Consider the following 22628-nt stretch of genomic DNA (forward strand, 5'->3'; position numbering starts at 1 on the left):
TTTTTGATGGTATAACCGTCTGTTTTACAAGCAGATGCATTTAAATTCTGAAAAATGCTATTTTTTATACATTTTCTCTAAATTTTGCAATTTTTCCCCAATAAACACTGAATATATCGTCCAAATTTTACCACTAACATAAAGCCCAATGTGTCACGAGAAAACAATCTCAGAATCGCTTGGATAGGTTTAAGCATTCCGACGTTATTACCACATAAAGGGAAATATGTCAGATTTGAAAAATGGGCTCTGAGCCTTAAGGCCAACACAAGGCTGCGTCCTTAAGGGGTTAAAGAGGCTCTGTCGCAGATTAGAAGTGCCCTATCGCCTAAATAATCTGATCGGCGCTGTAATGTAGATAACAGCAGTGGTTTTTATTTTGAAAAACGATAATTTTTGAGCAATTTTAGATTTCGTTTCTTAAAGACCAACTGGGCTTGTTTTTACTTTTGACCAAGTGGGTGTTGTAAAGAAGTGTATGAGGCTGACCAATCAGCCTCATACACTTCTCATTGTTCCATCCCATTGTTACAGTGTGATTGTGCAGTGAAGGAAGCTGGGCTGGAACAATGAGAAGTATATGGCGCTGATTGGTCAGCCTCATACACTTCTTTACAACACCCACTTGGTCAAAAGTAAAAACACGCCCCGTTGGTCTTTAAGAAACTAAATCTAAAATTGCTCAAAAATGATGGTTTTTCAAAATAAAAACCACTGCTGTTATCTACATTACAGCGCCGATCAGATTATGTAGGAGATAGGGCACTTCTAATCTGTGACAGAGCCTCTTTAAAAGAGCAAGGGTCCCAGGACACTGAGACCCTAGAGGGACTCTAACAGAGAGAGGGTGGGATGACGAGGAGGAGGAGGACGTGGTGTGTGAGTGGGAGATATAAATGTTTAGTTGGTAAAGTATGAGGAGATCCAGGAGAGGGGCAAGTCTGTGATGTCAAGGGACTAGAGCATTTGTATCAGGAGGGTGTGGTCTACTGTCGAAAGTGGTGGACAGGTCTAGAAGGAGGAGCACAGAGTAATGTAGAAGCAGAGGACAGGTCTAGGTGGTGGTGGACAGGGTAATGTAGAAGAAGAGGACAGGTCTAGAAGGAGTAGCACAGAGTAATGTAGAAGCAGAGGACCGGTCTAGAAGGAGGAGCATAGAGTAATGTAGAAGCAGAGGACAGGTCTAGAAGGAGGAGCAGAGAGAAATGTAGAAGCAGAGGACAGGTCTAGAAGGAGGAGCACAGAGTAATGTAGAGGACAGGTCTAGAAGGAGGAGCACAGAGTAATGTAGAAGGCGGAGGACAGGTCTAGAAGGAGGAGCACAGATTATTGTAGAAGCAGAGGACAGGTCTAGAAGGAGGAGCACAGAGTAATGTAGAAGCAGAGAACATGTCTAGAAGGAGGAGAACCGAATAATGTAGAAGGCAGAGGACAGGTCCAGAAGGAGGAGCACAGAGTATTGTAAAAGCAGAGGACTGGTCTAGGAGGAGGAGTACATGGTAATGTAAAAGCAGAGGATGGGTCTAGAAGGAGGAGCACAGAGTAATGCAGAAGCAGAGGACCGGTCTAGAAGGAGGAGCACAGAGTAATGTAGAAGAGGACCTGTCTAGAAGGAGGAGCACAGAGTAATGTAGAAGCAGAGGACAGGTCTAGAAGGAGGAGCAGAGAGAAATGTAGAAGGTGGAGGACAGGTCTAGAAGGAGGAGTACAGAGTAATGTAGAAGCAGAGGACCGGTCTAGAAGGAGGAGCACAGACTAATGTAGAAGCACAGGACAGGTCTAGAAGAAGGAGCACAGAGTAATGTAGAAGCAGAGGACCTGTCTAGAAGGAGGAGCACAGAGTAATGTAGAAGCAGAGGACCTGTCTAGAAGGAGGAGCACAGACTAATGTAGAAGCAGAGGACCGGTCTAGAAGGAGGAGCACGGAGTAATGTAGAAGCACAGGACAGGTCTAGAAGGAGGAGCACAGACTAATGTAGAAGCAGAGGACCGGTCTAGAAGGAGGAGCACAGAGTAATGTAGAAGCAGAGAAAAGGTCTAGAAGGAGGAGAACAGACTAATGTAGAAGCAGAGGACAGGTCTAGAAGGAGGAGCACACAGCAATGTGTAGAAGCAGAGGACAGGTCTAGAAGGAGGAGTACAGAGTAATGTCGAAGCAGAGGACCGGTCTAGAAGGAGGAGTACAGAGTAATGTCGAAGCAGAGGACCGGTCTAGAAGGAGGAGTACAGAGTAATGTAGAAGCAGAGGATGTGTCTAGAAGGAGGAGCACAGAGTAATGTAGAAGCAGAGGATAGGTCTAGAAGGAGGAGCACACAGCAATGTGTAGAAGCAGAGGACAGATCTAGAAGGAGGAGTACAGAGTAATGTCGAAGCAGAGGACAGGTCTAGAAGGAGGAGCACAGTAATGTAGAAGCAGAGGACAGGTCTAGAAGGAGGAGCACAGAGTAATGTAGAAGCAGAGGACAGGTCTAGGAGGAGGAGCACAGAGTAATGCAGAGGACAGGTGTAGAAGGAGGAGCACATAGTAATGTAGAAGCAGAGGATGTGTCTAGAAGGAGGACTACAGAGTAATGTAGAAGGTGGACAGGTCACATTATTTAGAAGTCTGTGTGTAAGATGTGACTGCTTAGTGATAAGATAATGCAGAGATCCTGCACACACCGCACAATACATGATTCTTCCTCACACTGCACTGCCAGGACCTTCCGTACATACTCAGTGGACTGGTCGGGATCTTCCCTGCACACACGCACTGGGCGGCCGGGACCTTCCCTGCACACACGCACTGGGCGGCCGGGACCTTCCGTGCACACACGCAGTGGGCGGCCGGGACCTTCCGTGCACACACGCAGTGGGCGGCCGGGACCTTCCGTGCACACACGCAGTGGGCGGCCGGGACCTTCCGTGCACACACGCAGTGGGCGGCCGGGACCTTCCGTGCACACACGCACTGGGCGGCCGGGACCTTCCGTGCACACACGCACACGACTGGCGGGGCCTTCCGTGCGCACACGACTGGCGGGGCCTTCCGTGCACACACGCACACTACTGGCGGGGCTTTCCGTACACACTGGACTGGTGGGGCCTTCCGTACACACACACACACACACACACACACACACACACACTCTCCATGAACGGTGGTTGGTGTCTGTCATTCCGATGTAGAAAGCTCCTGGATGGGATGTTCAAGTGCTGTGAGGGTTCGGGTTGGATATCCCACAAATTGTATAGAAAAACAACCCCAGCACTCAGTGGTAAAGGTGAACGTAGAGATAAATGTGGATTTTTCAAAATGCTTTTATTTCCAAAGTATGAATGGTTTATTGTGAAACGGGCGATTCTTTTAGGAGGTTTCGGCCATCCCAGGCCTCTGTCACAATGGCTTTAGTGATATAAAGAAAAGATACATATCAGTACTACATACATATAATGAATAGTGGCTCATGTTGGCATAGGTATGATACAGCGGTATTACACAGAGACTGACGGCAATGTAACAGAGAGTAAAACTCAGTATTAGGGCTTATTCAGACGAACGTAAAATACGTCCGTGCAACGCGCGAAATTTTCACGCGCCTCGCACGCACCTATATTAGTCTATGGGACTGTACAGACAGTCAATGATTTTTGCGCAGCGTGAGTCCGCTGTGTAAAACTCACGACATGTCCTATATTTCTGCGTTTTTCGCGCCTCACGCACCCATTGAAGTCAATGGGTGCGTGAAAATCACGTGCACCACACGGAAGCACTTCCGCGTGACACGTGTAATTCGCGCAACAGCAGTAAAAAGTATGAATGAAAACAGAAAAGCACCACGTGCTTTTCTGTTTACAAACATACAGAGTGTCATAATGATGGTGGCTGCACGAAAATCACGCAGCCGCGCATCATATGGGGATGACACACGAAGCTGTTAAGTGCCTTTTGCGCGTGCAAAACGCCACATTTTTTGCATGCGCAAAAACGCACACGCTCGTGTGAATCCGGCCTAAGTGAGCTCGTCTCGTCACAATTTCTGGCTATTTAAATGGAGGCCAGAAGAAAATTGTCTGTTATACAGAATAACAAGATTTTGATTGAAGTCTGCGAAGTATTTAGACTGAAGGTTCACACTGTGTATATAGAAGCATATTAGATGAATAAGTCAGATTAATATGTCAAGAATGTGTCAAGCTACAAGATCAAAGTTACAAAAATAAGTTATAATCATGCAAAAATAGTTATTAATCTAGAACATGCTCCCTAATACTAAGAGCAGATGGATCCCCGCTTTCCACGTGCCATTTAATGGTCACCGATGCTTTCTTGTTACACGTCTTACTCTGTTACATTGCCGTCAGTCTCTGTGTAATACCGCTGTATCATACCTATGCCAACAAGAGCCAGTATTCATTATATGTATGTCATACTGATATATATATCTTTTCTTTATATCACTAAAGCCATTGTGACAGAGGCCTGGGATAGGCCGAAACCTCCTAAAAGAATCGCCTGTTTCACAATAAACCATTTATACTTTGGAAAAAAATGTGGATTTTTCAAAATGCTTTTATCTCTACGTTCATCTTTACCACCGAGTGCTCGGGTTGTTTTTCTATGTCATTCAGATATGACCAAAGTTACTATCCGGAATAGGGGAATACTGTAATATATAAGAATTTTAGATGTCTCTGAAGATCCAGGATCTCTGAGGTAACTTCTAATATCTGTAAAAACTTATATTAGGGATGTATTAATTCATAAAGGGCATCTGTCACATTGAACACCCGTCTGATCTGCTGGCAGCAAATTATATAGCAGAAGGACCTGAGCAGATTGTGTCTCTCCATTCACTTCTATAGGAGCTACGGGAACCACCTAACAAGGCCACCCAGAGGTGGAGCCGCATCTATCAGACATTTCTGGCATATTCCCGGGGAGAAATGTCCGTGTTGGAATACCCCTTTATTCCATGTAGTGACGGCTCTGAGAAGATGTTTCTCTCAATGATCAATAAGTGAGGTTCTGTATGTCACACATGATGTTGTCCTCTGTATGATTTCCATCTTCTCCTTCATAAAGACGTCTGCAGTACTAGATCCTCCAGTTTTCTCATATTCTCATCCACAACGTTCCTTCTCCTGAATGACCCACCAAGGATGGACAAGGACCTGAATGAGATGAGCAGAAGAATATTAGACTTCACCTTGGAGATCATCTACCTGTTGAGCGGAGAGGTAAACTTTTCTACATTATAGAACAAGTCACACATAGGGAAGGGACAATACATATTAGGAAGTAATAGGAAGAATCCAGTGTCCTGTATAACAGAGTCCAGACCTTCCAAGTGACGTCAAGAAGCTGAAGATCAGCCACCAATATGGTCAGTTATGTGCCATGTCACCAATGCAGCAATAGTAATGTTGTAGAGCAATGAGAATGACCAGGAACCAGGAGGATCAGGATGACCTCTATATAGAAACATAGGAGATGACGGAAGGAGGAGAGCACATGGTCCATCTAGTCCCCCCCCCCCCCCAATATTATCTCCTTTTTAGTTTTTTCCTCGTTCTATTTTCTCAATGTCTTTTTGTAGGTGAGGTCTCCAGTATTACAGATGTGGGGTCACTAAAGCTCTATACAGCGGGGTCACAATCTCCCTCTTTCTACTGAGGGGGGAATACTGTGTTCAGTTCTCTGTCTCTCTCCATACACAGGAGTACACAATAGTGAAGAAGACATCGGGTGACTGTACGACTCCCATCATCCATGAGTCAGGAGGATGGAGCAGTAGTCAGAGCGCCATCACAGAGCCTCCCCCTCACTCCCGGATACATGAGAAGAAGATCTTAGAACTGATCTACAAGATGACTGAGCTGCTGACTGGAGAGGTGACACTGCTGGGAAATTCTACAGTAACAGCACTGGAGGTGTCTGGGTAATGACTGTATCATTGTGTGTGTCAGGTTCCTATAAGGTGTCAGGATGTCACTGTCTATTTCTCCATGGAGGAGTGGGAGTATCTAGAAGGACACAAGGATCTGTACGAGGAGGTCATGATGGAGGACTACCAGCCGCGCACATCACAAGGTAAGAAGAGACTGATATATATTTTGGCATTACTGTGGGCACAAACTGGAAATGGCGGCCATGTTGAGGCCTTAATAGCGTCCTGTGCAGTACATATACACCTTTGTACAATGACGTGTAATGTAGGAGCTCCACAATTTCAGCTCCTTTTCCATCATGTTAGATCCCTACGTTTCGTGCTGCCGGCTGCTCATAAAAAAAATTAATCACCTAAACCAATATATATATATATATAAATCTTTAGGTTAATTATTGCCTACAGAGGTGTACACCGCCTTTAAGAGGCTATTAAGCAGGTGACGCATTGACAATTTTTTGGTTGGCAGGGAACTCTCAAGATAGAGGCGCACTGTGTCCCGCTATTTTCATGTGTATCCACGCCCACAGAACGCGGATACAATTAAATACTATGGTGGAGCAGGGAACCGTCGGCTCCCCGCCATTTGCTCTGGTAGGCCACAGTCTACTTTAGATCTGCGGCTTACAAGGTGCAGGGACTTCGACACCGGTAGTGAGGACCTCAATGTTTTAATTTCGGCCCTGATCAGTAAACATAGAAGTGTAGAGAGAAGTGTGTGATATATAGACAGATATACAGTAGTCATGTATTCAATCACTGTGTGTTTCCTACAGATGGATCCAGTAGGAGAAATCCACCAGGGAGATGTCCCAGTCCTCTGTATTCCCAGGACTGTCCAGAGGAAAATCACAATGTCCCAGAGAATCATCAGGTAGATGAAGCTGAGCCCTACACCAGATCTATATGGGGGGGGGGGGGTGGAGGTTTTTGGTCCTGCGGTCCTAGATGTGGTCATAGATTTTGGTGGTTTCTTATGTTGACCTGTTAATTATTCGCACTCTCTGCTGTATTGTACTGAATTGTTACATATGTGAAATTAGGGGGAAGATCTGACTAATATTAAAGCGGAGGATGAAGCAGAAGAAGAGCGGGTGAGGGGCGATCAACCGTGTAAGAGTGAAGTGGTGGAGGAAATTCCAGGTCAGTAATCAATTTAGAAAGTGAATTGGGAGGTTTGTTAAGGTGGGGTTCCTCCTTAGTTCTACATTACAGTAACACGTCAGACAATGTGTTATATACAGTGCAGGACCTGAGGGAGCTGTGACTGCACATAGAAGTTCTCTACAAGGTGATCTATGAATCCGGTCATGCACTAGGCTTAGCATCAGATTTTGGGGGGCACCAGCTGCGATTAACAGCCGGGATCTGAGAAAACTCCGTTTATCCTCTTATAGGGTATGTGTCATCAGAAAATGACCTATTGTTTAAATCAAGGTTTTTTTTTTAAACCAATTTTTTACGATTTTTTTGTTGATGTTTTTTTTTTAAATTTATTATTTTATATGTCATTATATTACAAATTCTGGCCACTGAGTGTCAGAATAGACTGATCCTTCCTGTTCTGTAGAGATCTCTTCAATCGTACATCTCGTTATCATCACAGGCGGGATTACACTGACAGATAAGGCTTCGTTCACATCTGCGTTGGGACTCCATGGACGGAACCCTGACCATAGGTTTCCGTTTGCATCACCATTGATTACAATGGTGACGGATCCGGTGCAAGTGGTTTCCGATTGTCACCTTTGTTTAAGGGTTTTCGTAGTCGACTGCGCTGTTCATTCCATCAAAACGATGGAACCCTTAAAGAGGCTCTGTCACCAGATTCTCAAATCCTTATCTCCTATTGCATATGATCGGCGCTGCAATGTAGATAACAGTAACGTGTTTTTTTTTTAAAAAAACTTTCATTTTTGGCCAAGTTATGAGCGATTTTATATATATGCAAATGAGCTTTGAAATGGACAACTGGGCGTTTTTTTTTTCGTTCTGTCCAACTGGGCGTGTTTATGTGTATGAAGCTGACCAGTCAGTGTCATACACTCCTCTCCATTAATTTACAAGCAGCACAGCGTTCTTACTAGAACGATGTGCAGCCACATACACAAGTGTCCTGATAATGAATACACATGAAATCCAGCCTGGACGTCATGTGTATTCAGAATCCTGACACTTCTGAATCTTTTCTGTGAGATTTCCAGCAAGCCACTCGTAATCTCGCGAGACTACGAGGTAAACGAGATTTCGTTTCTCTTGCTGGAAATCTCAGAGAAAAGAGTCAGAAGTGTCAGGATTCTGAGTACACATGACGTCCAGGCTGGATTTCATGTGTATTCATTATCAGGACACTTGTGTATGTGGCTGCACATCGTTCTAGTAAGAACGCTGTGCTGCTTGTAAATGAATGGAGAGGAGTGTATGACGCTGACTGGTCACGGATTGGTCAGCGTCATACACATAAACACGCCCAGTTAAAAACACAATACACGCCCAGTTGGAGATAACGAAAAAAAACGCCCAGTTGTCCATTTCAAAGCTCATTTTCATATATATAAAATTGCTCATAACTTGGCCAAAAACGAACGTTTTAAAAAAACAAACAAAACGTTACTGTTCTCTACATTGCAGCGCCGATCACATGCAATAGGAGATAGGGATTTGAGAATCTGGTGACAGAGCCTCTTTAAAACATGTTAACAAACAAAAACCATTTCCGTTTGTTTTAGTCAGGGTTCCTTTAATGTGTTCCCCTGACGGAAAGCTCAGACGGAACCCTTGAACCTAACTCAGATGTGAACGAAGCCTAACACCAATAAATAGATAACACAGGATCCACCATTGACAATAGGTGATGGACGCAGCTCCCCTCCTCCCCCTCCCTGCGCAATGACCTCTGCACCGGTCACAGAGCACACCTAGAAATCTGTCCTGTAGGAGTCAATGGCTCTTCTCCAGATTATTGTTTCCTACGACCCATGTGGCTGCTGTAAATATCTCTAAATGCTGTTAACAGCTCAGACAAGATGGCTAATCATGTACAGAACACAGAATAAAAAATCTACAATAAAAAATAAAACAGATTAGAAAGAAGAATGTTTCACTATCTGATCTTAATTAGTTTAAAAAAAAATAATTATATATATATATAATTATTTTTTTTCAATTTGAATCTCAATTCCCTTCAACGACCAGGCCTATTGTGGCCTTCCTTAAAGAGGCTCTGTCACCAGATTTTGCACCCCCTATCTGCTATTGCAGTAGATCGGCGCTGCAATGTAGATTACAGTAACGTTTTTATTTTTAAAAAACGAGCATTTTTGGCCAAGTTATGACCATTTATGTATTTATGCAAATGACGCTTGCAAAAGTCCAAGTGGGTGTGTTTAAAAGTAAAAGTCCAACTGGGCGTGTATTATTGCGTACATCGGGGCGTGTTTACTACTTTTACTAGCTGGGCGTTCTGATGAGAAGTATCATCCACTTCTCTTCAGAACGCCCAGCTTCTGGGAGTGCAGATCTGTGACGTCACTCACAGGTCCTGCATCGTGTCGGCCACATCGGCACCAGAGGCTACAGTTGATTCTGCAGCAGCATCAGCGTTTGCAGGTAAGTAGCTACATCGATTTACCTGCAAACGCCGATGCTGCTGCAGAATCATCTGTAGCCTCTGGTGCCGGCTCGTCTGACACGATGCAGGACCTGTGAGTGACGACACAGCGTGATCTCTGGAGAACACGGCTGTGTCTGCACTGCCAGAAGCTGGGCGTTCTGAAGAGAAGTGGATGATACTTCTCATCAGAACGCCCAGCTAGTAAAAGTAGTAAAAACGCCCCGATGTACGCACATAATACACGCCCAGTTGGACTTTTACTTTTAAACACACCCAGTTGGACTTTTGCAAGCCTCATTTGCATAAATACATAAATGGCCATAACTTGGCCAAAAATGCTCGTTTTTTAAAAATAAAAATGTTACTGTAATCTACATTGCAGCGCCGATCTGCTGCAATAGCAGATAGGGGTTGCAAAATCTGGTGACAGAGCCTCTTTAATGACCGGCATTCTTTCTAGTTTTTTTTCATTGTCTCATTCCAAGAGTCATAACTTTTTTATATGTGCGTCGTAATAGCCCTATGAGGGCTTGTTTTTTTGCGGAATTATTTTTTTATTTTTTGGTACAAATATTACACTGAGCAACTTTTTATTAACTTTTTTTTTTGGGAGGAAATTGAAAAAAAAATCTATTCTAGCATTGTTTTTTGTGTTTACGCACTTCACTGTGCGGCGTGAGTAACACGTTATCTTTTATTCTATGGGTCGGTATAACTTGATAACACATGTGTAGGATTGTTGTGTTTTTCTATGTTTGCACAATAAAAAACATTTTAAACAAAATTCTTTGTTTTTGCATCTCCGCTTTCCTTGATCCGTAACTTTTTCGTATTTTCCAGTCGATGTGGCCATACGGGGGCTTGTTATTTGCAGGACAAGGTGTCCTTTACATTGGTGCTATTTCGTGGTACATGAGACTTATTGATTAACTTTTAATTTACTTTTTTGGGGCGTATGGGAAAAAACGCTATTTAGTTGTGGCTTTTGCATTCACCATGCGGTTTAAATAACGTGTAAATGTTCTTGTTCGGGTTGTTACGATCGCGGTGATACATGTGTATTGTTTCTCTTTTTACACTTGTACAAAATAGAAATACTTTTTATGGAAAAAATGTTTTGTCTTTTTATAAACTTTATTTAAATGTATTGATCTTTTTAGTCCCACTATAATGGCACGGCCTAACAGGAATATAATCATGGCAGGCCTGGGTGGACTTTGTTAGGCGGCCGGTGTTCATGTTTGCAGGCTGTTGATGGGTGACAATGGGAACCCCTTCCCTTTTTCAAAAGACTTAAACGCAGCGGTCGCAATTGACAGTTCCAGCCGAGCTCCCGCGGTGATCACACGGGCTCAGCTCCCTTGTGATCACCGTCACATACGTGCACATCACAATGCGGGAAGGGAACCCTTCCCATGACGTACATGTACGTGATAATGCGAGAAGAGGTTAAGAATCGCAACTAATGCTGATAGGGGCTCCATTTGACATTTGTATTCCAGCCCTGACACTGTAATGCCGCCTTCAGACGAGCGTATAAATTGAGGGTGCAACCGCCGGTTTTTTAATGGGCGTCAGGCGGCTGCATGTATTTCTATGGGGCTGTTCACTTGGCCGTCATTTTAACAGACGGTGTGAAGGGCCCGTGAAAAAAATAGGACATGTCCTATTTTTCTCAATTTTCACGGTTCCCTCAATAAACTCAAGCCTATGAGGGATCCGTGAAACCGGGTCCCACACCGGTGCATATCGGCCATAAAAAATTGCAGTTTTTCACGGCCTATTTGACACTCGCTCGTCTGAATAAGGCAGAAGGCCGATGGTTTTACACTGACCGCTCAAGGCCTATTAGCCCCTTAACGACTGCCCACTGTCTTTTTACGGCAGGCAGGTCCCCAGTCTACAGCGACGTCTTTTGGCATCGATGTAGAAGAGGCTGATAGGATTTCCTGTAAGCGCTAATCCTCCATGCAGGAGCTGGAACTAAGGCCTCATTTACACGAGCGTGTGCGTTTTGCGCGCGCAAAAAACGCTGCGTTTTGCGCGCGCAAAAGGCACTTGGCAGCTCCGTGTGTCATCCGTGTATGATGCGCGGCTGCGTGATTTTCGCGCAGCCGCCATCATATTGATGAGGCTAGTCGACGCCCGTCACTGTCCAAGGTGCTGAAAGAGTTAACTGATCGGCAGTAACTATTTCAGCACCCTCGACAGTGAATGCCGAACACAATATACACCAACCTGTGAATAAAAAAAGACTTTCATACTTACCAAGAACTTCCTGCTTCCCCCAGTCCGGGCTCCCGGCCGTTGCCTTGGTGACGCGTCCCTCTCTTGTCATCCGGCCCCACCTCCCAGGATGACGCCGCAGTCCATGAGACCGCTGCAGCCTGTGATTGGCTGCAGCCTGTGCTTGGCCTGTGATTGGCTGCAGCCTGTGCTTGGCCTGTGATTGGCTGCAGCTGTCACTTTGACTGAACTGTCATCCCGGGAGGTCGGACCGGAGTTATCGGTAAGTCAGAACGTCTTTTTTTTTTTTACAGGTTCATGGATTTTCGGAGCGGAAGTCACTGTCCATGGTGCTGAACCAGTTTAACGCTTTCAGCACCGTGGACAGTGACTGTCTCCTGACGTCGCGTACCCGAACATTTTTTACCGGTTTCGGTCAAAACGAGTTTGGCCGAACCCGGTGAAGTTCGGGGCGCTCATCTCGAATTTGACACTCCGTTTGGATGTTTGTAAACAGAAAAGCACGTGGTGCTTTTCTGTTTACATTCAGGAGTTTGACAGCTCTTGCGCGAATCACGCAGTTCGCACGGAAGTGCTTCCGTGCGGCATGCGTGGTTTTCACGCACCCATTGACTTCAATGGGTGCGTGAGTGCGCGAAAAACGCACGATTATAGAACATGTCGTGAGTTTTTTTCTGCGCACACGCAATGAGCGCAATTCACGCATCGTCTAAACAGCCCCATTGACTAATATAGGTGCGTACGACATGCGTGCAAAGCACGCGCGTCGCACGCGCGTATAATACGTTCGTGTAAATGAGGCCTAACAGCTCCTGGACTAAGAGCAGCCCCCTGAATACAGCTGGGAACGGAAAAACTCCAGCCTTAAAGGGAATGTGTCACTAGTTAGTGTATAAATGATTAAACATTGTGAAAAAATTTAAAAAATTAGAACGAGTCAGGAAAAATTATAAATTAGATTCTAATTTATAACATTTCCCAGTGCCGGTCACTAGATGGAGCAATTCCCAAAATTGCAGCATTGGCATGTGGTAAAGCAACCACATTGCTTTATGCTGCAAAATTTGAGAAGACACACTCGCTCTAGTGAGCTCACAGAATCCCCCCTCCCTTATCCTGGCTAGTGCCAGGAGAAAGGAGGGGATTGAACGTTCAAACCTCCCACACTGTGTGTCGCAATTTTTTGAGCGAACACACAGTGCAGTAGGCTTACATACAGTAGTAATCACACACTAAAACACGTACATACACAGAAATAACTTACCTGCTCCTGCCGCCGCTCCCTCCGGTCCGTCCGCTCCCTCCGCTCCAAGTGCTTGCATTAGAACACAAGTCCGGAAGCCGCGACCGGAAGTAGTAATCTTACTGTCCGGCCGCGGCTTCCGGTCCACAAGAAAATGGCGCCGGACGTCGCTCGGCCGAAGACCTTCAATTTGGACTGTGTGGGAGCGGCGCAAGCGCCGTTCCCACACAGACGGCGTACAGCATAGTGAATGGAACGGGTCCTGTTCGCATTCACTATGGGGCTGCATGTGCCGTATTCCATGTCTGTATGTGTCGTTAATCGACATACAGAGATGAAAAAAAAATGACAGCCCCCATAGACAAGAAAAAGTTCAAAAATAAAAAAAGTAAAACACACAAATAAATACAACATTTTTTCATAAAACACTAAACGCAAATTGATATAAAAATTATTTTTTTCGCGAACCCTTCCTTTAATCCTTTTGATTTCCGCGGTTCGTGACCACAGCATGATAAAAGGGGACACCTCTCTTCTTTCGCATCATTGGTAACCCTGTGATGTGATTAGAGACTAGAGAACCCTCTGCAGTCAGCACTGGGGACGTAGAAAGGACCCTAGGGCTGTCTGTTCAGTGTGCCTGCTGTTAAGGCACACTGGGATGTCATAGTGACACAGAATAATGTATTAGTATACAGGAGAATGCTAATACATTGTAAGTTAAAAATAAAGTTGTAAATAAAGTTCTCCCTTCATGGGATTAAAAATAAAATATGAAATAAAAAAAAAAGTCTTTAGCTTAAAATACATTTTATTGCCCATGCGTACATTACCTAAAAATAAAAAATCCTACACATATTAGCTATCTACATGACCGTAAGAACCTGAAGAATTAATTTAACAGGTCATTTAGCGTGAAACGTCAATGGGATAAAAAAATTAACAAAACAAACAAAGACACAAAAATACATTGTATAACAGACACAGTAAATGTTTTCTACTCTCAAAACTGTGCAGAAAAAAAAATACAATTTCTCCCGCATAAAACAAGGCCTCATACAGCCACGTCAATGACAAAATAAAGTTATGGCTGCTGAAAGGCAGAGGCAAAAATGAAAAACTTTAGCTGGTCATTAAAGGGTCAAAGGCCCCATGTAACAATGCCTGTTATACCTTCGATATGTGTTAACCCCTTCCCGCCGCAGCCATTTTTCAGCATTACGGTTTTTTTCTCCCAACCCGGCCATAGCTATTTTTTATTTTTCCGCCGATATAGCCGTATGAGGGCTTGTTTTTTGCGGAACAAGTTGTAGTTTCCATGGCCTCATTTATTGTACCAAATAATATACTGGAAAACTGAAATAAATTTCTTTGTGGCTTCAAATGGGGGAAAAAACATATTTTTCGGGGTTATGTTTTTACAGCAATCACCATGCGGTAACAACAATATTTTATCTTTATTCTGCGAGTGAATGCGATTACTGGAATACCAAAATAATGTCAGTATTTCTGGAAGCATTGTCGGGTGTAAGAGATCCATCAAAAACCTGAACAAATCTGTAATAAAACCCAGTGTATTGATAAGGAGCAGCTCGATTATTAGAGATCCTCCAAATAAAACAAGATCATGCCCGTATCACCATATGGAAATAGCAGTTTTATGTAGCAGCACATAGTCATAAGAACAGTCAAAAGGAAATTGTGGTATATCCATGTCAAGTAGGGTTCTTGGCGGTATGGCAGCTGGCCAACAGGGCGCAGGTCACAGTTTATAATTCGTATAGGGTACCTGTGGCAGCTTGGACAGTAGCAAGGCAGGCTCTGCTGTTACTAGGCAGCAGGTAGAAGTCAGGCGTAGAATACAGCACGACAACAGCACGGTACTTGACCAGGATAGCACGGGATACAGGAACAGGGAACTCTGGGAACTGGAAAACAATAGACCATTTGCATAGACAAACTGGGATACAACAAACAACGCTCAGGCAAGGATCAGAAGGGCAGGGGCCTTCTTATAGTCCAGGAAATCATGTTGATTGTTTTCATGTGCGCACGCTGGCCCTTTTATGTGCGGGCACGAGCGCGCGCACGCACCCTATGGGACACAGCGGACCGGAGCGGAAGTAAGCAAAGGGGTATCCTAGGAAGGAATTGGGGACCAGCGCTCACAGATCCATGGCTGCTGGCGTCAGAAGGTAAGTAAACCTGACGGCCCGCGGCCATGGACGCTACAGTATCCCCCCTCTTACGCCCCCTCTTCTTGGGGCCAGAGCGAGAGAGGAATTTCTTCAGAAGGGTAGGAGCATTGAGGTTCTCCTCTGGCTTCCAGGACCTCACTTCAGGACCAAACCCCCTCCAATCCACCAAATAAAAAGTCTTTCCTCTCACTTTCTTGGTGTCCAAGATCTCCTTAACCTCGACGGTGTCTGAAGGGCCGCTGGAGACAACCGCAGGGCTAGGAGTCTTGGTAAAGCGGTTGAGAACCACCGGTTTCAGGAAGGAGACATGGAAGGGGTTGGGATCTTGAGGGTAGGAGGCAGCCGAAGCTTGTAGGCGACAGGGTTGATCTGCTGCAGGATCTCGAAGGGTCCGAGGAACCTGGGAGAAAATTTGTGTGATGCCACCCTCAGTCGAATATTCCTGGAGGACAGTCAAACCTTCGTGCCAGGAAGAAACTGAGGAGGTTCTCTTCTCCTTGTGTACGCCTTCCGTTTAATGCGGTAGACCGCCAGCAGGATGGAGGATTGAGTCTGCTGCCAGATCTGCAGAAAGTCCCTTAAAGCAGTGTCAGCAGCTGGTACCTCGGACGTATCGGGCTCCGGGAGAGGAATTCGTGGGTGTTGGCCATAGACCATGAAGAACGGTGTATTCCTTGTGGACTCGCTGGTATGATTATTTATGAGAATTCAGCCCACGGAAGCAACTGCGCCCAGTCATCATGCTGCTTGGAGATGAAGTGGCGTAAGTAGTTCTCCAAGATCTGATTGATCCTCTCGACCTGACCATTGGCCGGAGGATGGTAGGCCGAGGAAAAGTCCAACTTTACACCTAGGAGTCCGCAGAGGGCTCTCTAGAACTTCGAGGTGAACTGAACCCCTGATCAGACACAATATGCTGCGGCAAGCCGTGCAGGCGGAAGATGTGTTGGATAAAAAGCTTGGCCAGTTGAGGAGCAGAAGGCAGACCGGTCAGAGGAACGAAGTGGGCCATCTTCAAAAATCGATCCACCAGCACCCAGACAGTACTGCATCCTGCAGAGAGTGGCAGTTCAGTGATAAAGTCCATAGCTATATGCTGCCAGGGAGCCTCGGGCACAGGCAATGGCTGGAGCAGACCAGCAGGTCTGGAGTGAGCGACCTTGTTAGCTGCAGAAACTGAACAGGAAGAAACAAATTCCATAATGTCCTCAGGCAGCGTGGGCCACCAGAAATGACGGGCAATCAGATCCCGGGTCTTACGGGTCCCCGCGTGACCTGCCAGTCTAGAGGAGTGTCCCCAGAGGAGGATTCTCTCTCTGTCAGCCAGGCGCACAAAAGTCCTCCCTGGAGGAATGTCCCCAACTTGCAAGGCATTGACGGAGACAATGCAAGAAGGATCAATAATGTTCTGTGGAATTTCCATGGTGTCTTCTCTCTAAAGACCTGGACAAGGCATCTGCCCTCACATTCTTGTTGGCCCGGCAATAATGGAGCTCAAACTGGAACCTGGTAAAGAACAGCGACCACCTGGCCTGACGAGGGTTCAGCCGTTGGGCCGTCTGAAGATAGGTGAGGTTCTTGTGGTCCGTAAAAATCAGGATGGGATGAGCTGCGTCCTCTAGTAGATAACTCCACACTTCCAGGGCCAATTTGATGGCCAGTAACTCCCGATCCCCAATCGAGTAGTTGCGTTCTCTGGAAGAGAAGAGCTTAGAGAAATATCCACATACCATTGACTTGGCCTTGGAACCTCTCTGAAACAGGAGTGCACCAGCACCGACAGAGGATGCGTCCATCTCCAACGAGAACTGTAGGGAAACATCTGGATGATGGAGGATCGAGGCTGACGTGAAGGCACTCTTCAAGCTATTGAATGCGGACTCTACCTCAGGAGTCCACACCTTGGCGTTCATGCCCTTCTTATTGGTTAGAGATAGGAGATGTCAGTGAGGAGAAGTTTGGAATAAACTGTGAAAATTGGCGAATCCCAGAAAGCGCTATATGACCCTCAAATCATGAGGGCGTGGCCATTCCAGGACGGACTTTACCTTTTCAGGATCCATCTTGAGACCTCTATTCAAGACAATGTAGCCCAGGAAGGGTAGAGCATCTTTCTCAAACACACCCTTCTCCAACTTGGCGTATAGACTATTCTCTTAACCGCAGCAAAACTTGACGGACATGTCTCTGATGCATCATAGGATCTGGAGAAAAAAAATCAAGATGTTATCAAGATAGACTACTGCACAAACATAGAGGAGGTCACGGAAAATGTCATTAACCTCTTCAGGACTGAGCCGGTTTCGGCCTTTAGGACGAAGCCGATTTTTCAAATCTGACGTGTCACTTAATATGGTAATAACTCTGGAATGCTTTTACCTATCCAAGTTATTCTGAGATTGTTTTCTCGTGACATATTGTACTTTATGTTAGGTAAAAAATTTGGTCAATAAATTTAATATTTATTTCTAAAAAAAACACCAAGATTTAGAGAAAATTAGCAAGAATTTGCATTTTTCTAAATTTAAATGTATCTACTTGTAAAACAAGTAGTAATACCACACAAAATACTTACTAGTTTACATTTCCCATATGTCTACTTTGTTTGCATCATTTTTTTGAACATTCTTTTTATTTTTCTAGGACGTTACAAAGGCTTAGAACTTTAGCAGCAATTTCTCATATTTTCAAGAAAATTTCAAAAGCCTATTTTCAGGGACCAGTTCAGTTCTGAAGTGGCTTTGAGGGCCTTATATATTAGAAAGTCCCCATAAATCACCCCATTTTGAAAACTGCACCCCTCAAAGTATTCAAAACAGCATTCAGAAAGTGTTTTATCCCTTTAGGCGTTTCACAGGAATTAAAGCAATGTAGAGGTGACATTTACAAATGTAATTTATTTATTTATTTTTTTGAAAATTCATTTTTAATAAATTTTTTCTGTACCACCGAAGGTTTTACCCAAGAAATGCAACTCAATATTTATTGTCCAGATTCTGCAGTTTTTAGAAATATCCCACATGTGGCTCTAGTGCAGTAATGGACTGAAACACAGGCCTCAGATAAAAGGAGCACCTACAGGATTTTGGGGACTCCTTTTTTTAGAATATATTTTAGGCACCATGTTAGGTTTGAATAGGTCTTGTGGTACCAAAACAGTAAAGACCCCCCAAAAGTGACCCCATTTTGGAAACTACAACCCTGAAAGAATTTATCTATGGGTATAGTGAGCATTTTGAACCCACAGTTTTTTTTGCTAAATTTATTTGAATTCGTATGTGAAGATGAAAATCAACTTTTTTTCTGACAAAACATAGAAATGTTAAATTTTTACAAGGAATAAAGTAGAAAAAACACCCCAACATATGTAAAGCAATTTCTTCTGATTATAGCAATACCCCATATGTGGTAATAAACTGCTCTTTGGACCCACAGCAGGGCTCAGAAGGGAAGGAGCGCCATTTGGATTTCTGATTTTGCTGGAATAGTTTTCAGTGCCGTGTCGTGTTTACAATGCACTGGAGGAACCAAAATAGTGGAAACCCCCCAAAAGTGACCCCATTTTGGAAACTACACCCCTCAAGGAATTTTTTTTAGGGGTAATGTTAGCATTTTGACCAAACAGTTGTTTTGCTGAATTCATTGGAATTCGTCTGTAAAGGTAAAAATCTACTTTTTTGCTGAAAAAACGTAGACCTTTTTACAAGGAATGAAGGCGAAAAAGCACCCCAACATTTGTAAAACAATTTCTCCCGATTACGGAAATATGCCATATGTGGTAATAAAGGGCTGTTTTGACCCACAGCGGGGCTTAGAAGGCATTGAGCGCTATTTGGCTTTTGGAGCTCAAATTTAGCTGGAATAGTTTTTGGGTGTCCTGTCGAATTTGCAAAGCCCCCGAGGGACCAAAACAGTGGACGCCCCCAAAAGTAACCCCATTTGGGAAACTACACCACTTAAGGAATCTATCTAGGGGTATAGTGAGCATTTAGACCCCACACGTCTTTTGCAGAATTTATTAGAATTAGGCCGTGAAAATTAATATCAACATTATTTCCACTAAAATGTAGAATTTTTTTCAATTTCACGAAGGATAAAGGAGAAAAAGCACCCCAATATTTGTAAAGCAATTTCTACCGAGTACGGCTATACCCCACATGTGGTAATAAATGCTTTTTCATTAGAAAGTAATTAACCCTTTCCGGACTGATCCATGTTTTTCTTTTTCTTTTAAATTTTTCCCTCCCCGCTTTCCGAGAGCCATGACTTTTTTTTTATTTTTCTGTCAATAGAGCGATGTGAGGGCTTATTTTTTGTGGGACGAGCTGTAGTTTTTATTGGTACATACAACTTTTTTAGCACTTTTTATTAAATTTTTTGGTAGAGCCAAGGTGACCAAAAAACTGCGGATTTGCCATTTTAAATTCTTTATTTTTCACGACGTTCACCGTGCGAGTTAAATAATGGTATATTGTGATAGTTTGGACTTTTATGGACTCAGCGATACCAATTTTGTGTTTTTTTGTTTTTATTTTTTTATTTTTTTTACATTTTGTTTTTACACATTTTATTAATCCCCATAGGAGACTTGAACCAGCGATCGTTAGATCACTGGTAGAATACACTGCAATACTAATGTATTGCAGTATATTATCAGTTTTACATGCTCCTGTAACAGCGCGATCGCTGTTTCTGTCAGCTGTAATACACCGCTGACACCCGCAGCGTATGGCACGGGCTAAGTGAGTGAGACGCTCCATACATCACCCCCCACACCACGACATGCTATTAAGTTATGGTGCGCGAAAGGTTTCATGCGCAGCGGATGGTGCAAAGTGAAAATTACAATTGGCGTACATGTGACTTTTTGATCACTTTTTATTGTATACTTTGGGAGGGGTGGTGACCAAAAAATAGTGATTCTGGCATTGTTTTTCGTTTATTTTATTTGCGGTGTTCGCCGTGCGGGAAAATTAATATTATAGTTTTATAGATGGGGTTGTTACGAACGTGGTGATACCAAATATGTGCACATTTTTTTTACGTGTTCATTTTTTTTCCTATAATAAAAGACTTATTATAGGAAAAAAAAGTAGTTCTTGTTTGTCACTTAACTTTTATTTTTACACTTTTTTTACAATATTTTTATTCTTTTTTTTACTTGTCCCACTAGGTGACACTTAGACTTGCAGCTGTGATCGCTGCTGGAATACATTACACTACCTACGTAGTGTAATACATTCCAACTGTCATTGTGACGTGACAGTCACACTGACAGGAAGCCTACGATGACCACCCTCGGCTGGTCCTCATAGGCTTCTGTACATGGCAGCCCGGAAGCCATTGTCTGGGTCCGGTTGCCATGGATACCATCGCCAGCCCCCGTGATTTCACGTGGGGGCTGCCGATCTCTGCTAAAATCCTTAGATGTGGCGATCGGAATCGACCGCCGCATCGAAGGGGTTAACTGCCGAAATCAGCGGCGATGGGCCGCTGATCGACAATAGGGAATGCAGGGCAGACACCCTGCACAGTTAACCGCCGCTGCGGTGTAGCGCCACGCAGTGGTTAACGGTCACAGATGTATCTGCACATCGAGGTGCGCGAAGTTACTGCTCACCTCGACGTGCATTAACGTTAAGGTGCGGGAAGGGGTTAACTAACTCCTGGAAGATCGCGGGAGCATTACACAAGCCGAAGGGCATTACTAGATATTCATAGTTTCCATCACGGGTGTTAAATGCAGTCTTCCATTTGTCACCCCGGCGAATCTGGATTAGGTTGTAAGCCCCACGCAGGTCTAGTTTGGAAAAAATCTCGGCACCACGTATACGATCAAATAGTTCTGAGATCAGTGGCACCCCTATGGGACAAAGCGGACCGGAGCGGAAGTGAGCGCTGGCATCCCCTAGGAAGAAGATGGGAACCAGCGCTCATAGATCCATGGCTGCGGTCGTCGGGAGGTAAGTAAACCCGACGGCCCGCGGCCATGGACCCTGCAATCCAATACATGTATTTTATATCATGTTATGTGCAGCTTCCTTCAATAAAAAATTTTGATCGTACAAGTATTCGTGCCCTAATAAATTCATATCCGGTGTGTAGGAAATTAGTAATTCTTAATTCAGGATTGTGAACAATAGCCCCAATTTATTCTGACTGTCATCTGGCTTTTCTTGGGGGAACTTAAACATGACTGTTGCAAATAGGGATGCACGATGCATCGAAACTTCGATACCGTGTATCCCCAAACGGTTCGATACCGTTATTTCATGTTTTTCGATACTAAGCTGTGCGGCTGCACAGCTCAGCATTGTAACACATGAATGTATAAGAGCGGGTTGAGGCTGTGTGATAGTCATTGCCCCGCTCTTGACAAGTGCGCGCCGTCAGGATGATGTGATGTAACCAGGGCTGCACTAATGAGTGGCTGCGCTGAAGACTGAACATGGCGGGCGCACTGCAAAACACCTCCATGTTCTGTCTGCAGTGCCTGAACCGCCGCTCATTAGTGCAGCGCCGGCCGCATCACCTCATGCTGACTGCGCGCACTTGTTGTCAGCAGCGGGGCAATGGCTGTATTACACAGCCGCAGCCCCGCTCTATAAAGGCAGAGATCAGAGAAACTTCTCATCTCCACCACTATTCCCCTGAATACTGCGATCAAAGCTGACTGCAGCATTCAGGGGAAAATGAGAAGGGGGGAAACCCCTTGGATCGCGTCACAGGAATCCCTGTGACGCGATTGAGGGACATACCATATATGGCCTGACCAAATTCCCTGTTGTTCGAGCATACTTAGGTATGTCCTAACAACTGCCTGTGTACGATCAGTGCACAGGCTAATGTACTGGCATATACACCGTGTTCCAAATTATTATGCACATTGGATTGTAGTGTCATAAACATTTAATTATTAGTTTTTCAATTAAACTCATGGATGGTATTGTGTCTTAGGGCTCTTTGGATCATTGTAATCAATCTCAGACACCTGTGATAATTAGTTTGCCAGGTGTGCCCAATCAAAGGAAAACTACTTAAGACGTTCCACATTATTAAGCAGGCCACAGGTTTCAAGCAATATGGGAAAGAAAAAGGATCTCTCTGCTGCCGAAAAGCGTGAAATAGTGCAATACCTTGGACAAGGTATGAAAACATTGGATATTTCAAGAAAACATAAGCGTGATCATCGTACTGTGAAAAGATTTGTGGCTGATTCAGAGCACAGACGGCTTCGTTCAGATAAAGGCATAATGAGGAAGGTTTATGCCAGACAAAATAATAAGATTAGGAGAGCAGCTGCTAAAAATGCCATTGCAAAGCAGCAAACAGGTATTTTAAGCCGCTGGTGCCTCTGGAGTCCCGCGAACCTCAAGGTGTAGGATCTTCCAGAGGT

The 22628-nt window shown here is 44.4% G+C and overlaps 1 protein-coding gene across 1 annotated transcript in view; it reads left to right on the forward strand.

The window, feature by feature from the left end:
• The window catches only part of LOC142697939 (uncharacterized), a 38407-nt gene that overhangs the window by 6704 nt on the left and 9075 nt on the right, over positions 1 to 22628 (forward strand). The window contains exons 2-6 of the mRNA XM_075847735.1: positions 4847 to 5221; positions 5702 to 5875; positions 5951 to 6074; positions 6401 to 6525; positions 6975 to 7074. Of these exons, the coding sequence (XP_075703850.1) occupies positions 5144 to 5221; positions 5702 to 5875; positions 5951 to 6074; positions 6401 to 6525; positions 6975 to 7074 (601 nt within the window). The 5' untranslated portion in view covers positions 4847 to 5143. The remainder of the gene's footprint in view (positions 1 to 4846; positions 5222 to 5701; positions 5876 to 5950; positions 6075 to 6400; positions 6526 to 6974; positions 7075 to 22628) is intronic.

This window comes from Rhinoderma darwinii, chromosome 1 (assembly GCF_050947455.1).
Source record: "Rhinoderma darwinii isolate aRhiDar2 chromosome 1, aRhiDar2.hap1, whole genome shotgun sequence".
NCBI classification, from domain to species: domain Eukaryota; kingdom Metazoa; phylum Chordata; class Amphibia; order Anura; family Rhinodermatidae; genus Rhinoderma; species Rhinoderma darwinii.